Source organism: Cryptomeria japonica, chromosome 3 (genome assembly GCF_030272615.1).
Source record: "Cryptomeria japonica chromosome 3, Sugi_1.0, whole genome shotgun sequence".
Classification (NCBI taxonomy): domain Eukaryota; kingdom Viridiplantae; phylum Streptophyta; class Pinopsida; order Cupressales; family Cupressaceae; genus Cryptomeria; species Cryptomeria japonica.
This window is the reverse complement of record NC_081407.1, coordinates 323,560,943-323,563,180: the sequence shown is the minus strand read 5'-3', so window position 1 is coordinate 323,563,180 and position 2,238 is coordinate 323,560,943. Positions and strand designations below refer to the sequence as shown.

Here is a 2,238-nt window from a genome sequence, read left to right as displayed (position 1 = left end):
TTTACAAAATTATAAATGTGTTAATCCTATAATCAGAACATTAACAAAAAGTAGATAAATTATATATTAACATTATAATTTATTTTATTTTATCCAAATGTTTATGATATTCAAATCATGAATATTTTGGGATTTGTTAGCCATAACTTGGTGGTTTTTTAGTTTGATTTGAGAGGATTAACTCCAACCAAGACTATAAATTATTATGAGAGGCTATGTTATTTGAAGCTTAAAACTTGAAGTTGCATCTTCATAATTTGAAGTCTAATTTCCAATACTAATTTAAGGTTGTGAATTTAAATTTCTGATTAATTTATTGAATCAAAATTTTATATTTAAGAAAATGTTAAAAAATATGAATATTTTATTATATTCATAATTTTTTTTTTAAATAAGTTTTTAATTATATTTTATTGATATTCATAAAAAAATTTACAGCATTAAATATGAAATTGATAAAGAAAATCTTAGAAAATACACAATATTTATCAACACGGATTGCAAAAACCGAAGATCTATTAACATATTAAATATTACTAATATTTTATATTTTTTACATTTGATATTAAATATTATTATTATAACTTTAATAATCATATATAGACAATATAATACTCTAATTAATTTATCCTCAATAATTAATCACTTAAAAATGTCCAAACAATTCAAACTAATGCAATTAAATATATTTATTTTCTTTGATATTGTGACTGATACAGAAAGTGCATCAATCCTATTACATTGAGCCAGAATGGAGCAATATGTATGCATGACTGATCTTCTGGGTGGTGGAGGAGACCTAGAAGAGATGAAAGCACATAAAAGATAATATGCAATTTTTACAGTAAATTCATTCACCCTCTCAATCTATAACAATTTTTAACTCATTCCTGTGTTTCCATATGGCTTCCCTCATATCTTTACAAGTTGTTGCTTTGTCACAAAAATCTATGACTTCCAAAAGCTGCTTGTCTGATAAATCACCAGTAAAAGCCTCCACTGGAAATGCATTCTCTGGTTGAAGTTTATAGCTAACAGGATTATCATCAACTAAAATAACATTCTTCAGTTCTTGCCCAAGCTTAGCAAGATCTTTTACTAATGCCCTTCCCATTCTAGTACACGAATCTCTGTACAGTCGAACGTCTATGACATTATTAACATCAAGTTTATCCAGAATAGCATCTGCATAATCTTTGGTGGCTGCAGTGAAAACTATGATTTTATAATTTTTTGCCAGTTCTGTCAATAGTCTGTCCACATGAGGCCTTTTCTGTACATACCAGCTTTTAAAACATCCACCCCTAATCATAAAATCATAATGGTTTCTCTGTGCAAAATAACCGCTTCTTGCGTAAACAAGTGTGTGATCCAGATCTAATGCAACTATTTTCTTCATCATATTATCTGTGAACAAAAAAATTAAATTAGATAATAAATAAAGGACAGAATTAAATAATAGGATGAGAAATACTGTTTGCAGCAACACAAAATCACAACAAAAATGCTGAGAAGAAACTTAAGAGTTGAGGATTCCGTATAAACACATACCTGTAAGATCAATTGAACAAATTCAAAAAGTTGCTTATATTCCAAGAGCCTGAAAAAAAGTTGAGGATAGTTGAAAGAATGTATATGTGTTATGGGTGCACAAAGTTTGAGCTTATAAAGGTTTTGTATGTTAAATATTTTATTTTAAAATGTATGTAAATTATTTTTAAATTTATTTATATTTTGAAGAAGCAATGCATGTAATTTTAATTTTTTATTTTAATATAATTTCAATTTTGATGTCAAGTGATCAAAAAGTTCGCCTTTAAATAATCAAAAAAATCTTTAATAAATACACAACATTTAGAGGAAAAATCTATTATTAAAAAATTTAAGATAAAAGAAGATAAATACAATAGAAATTATAAAAAAATTTAAATTACTATAAAGAACATAATCGATTATATTAAAATCGAAGGTTCCTAATGATGGGCCCCACATAGTTAAAACTGCCATCTGTTAAAAGCAGTTCAACGGCCGCCGCCAGTTCACTATATTAGCATTTATTATTTTTTATTAAATATTTAAAAGAAAAAAAAACGATAAAGATATTACCTCACTTGAATTAGTTTTCCTGACTCAAAGTCTTTTTGAACAAATTACATTTTTTGGTACTGATAAATGTTGATTACTATAGTACAGTATAGATATCTAACGTTAAATGATTTAGTTGTATTTTTAGAAGTC

The 2,238-nt window shown here is 26.2% G+C and overlaps 1 protein-coding gene across 1 annotated transcript; it reads right to left on the bottom strand.

Moving 5' to 3' along the window:
- Positions 1–704: 704 nt before the first annotated feature.
- LOC131035921 (uncharacterized) lies at positions 705–1,632 on the bottom strand. Its single transcript, XM_057967689.2, has 2 exons — positions 1,552–1,632; positions 705–1,407 (listed from the first exon to the last, which is right to left on the bottom strand). The coding sequence occupies exon 2, from the start codon at positions 1,400–1,402 to the stop codon at positions 863–865; it is 540 nt and encodes a 179-aa protein (XP_057823672.2). The 5' UTR covers positions 1,403–1,407; positions 1,552–1,632; the 3' UTR covers positions 705–862.
- Positions 1,633–2,238: the final 606 nt, after the last annotated feature.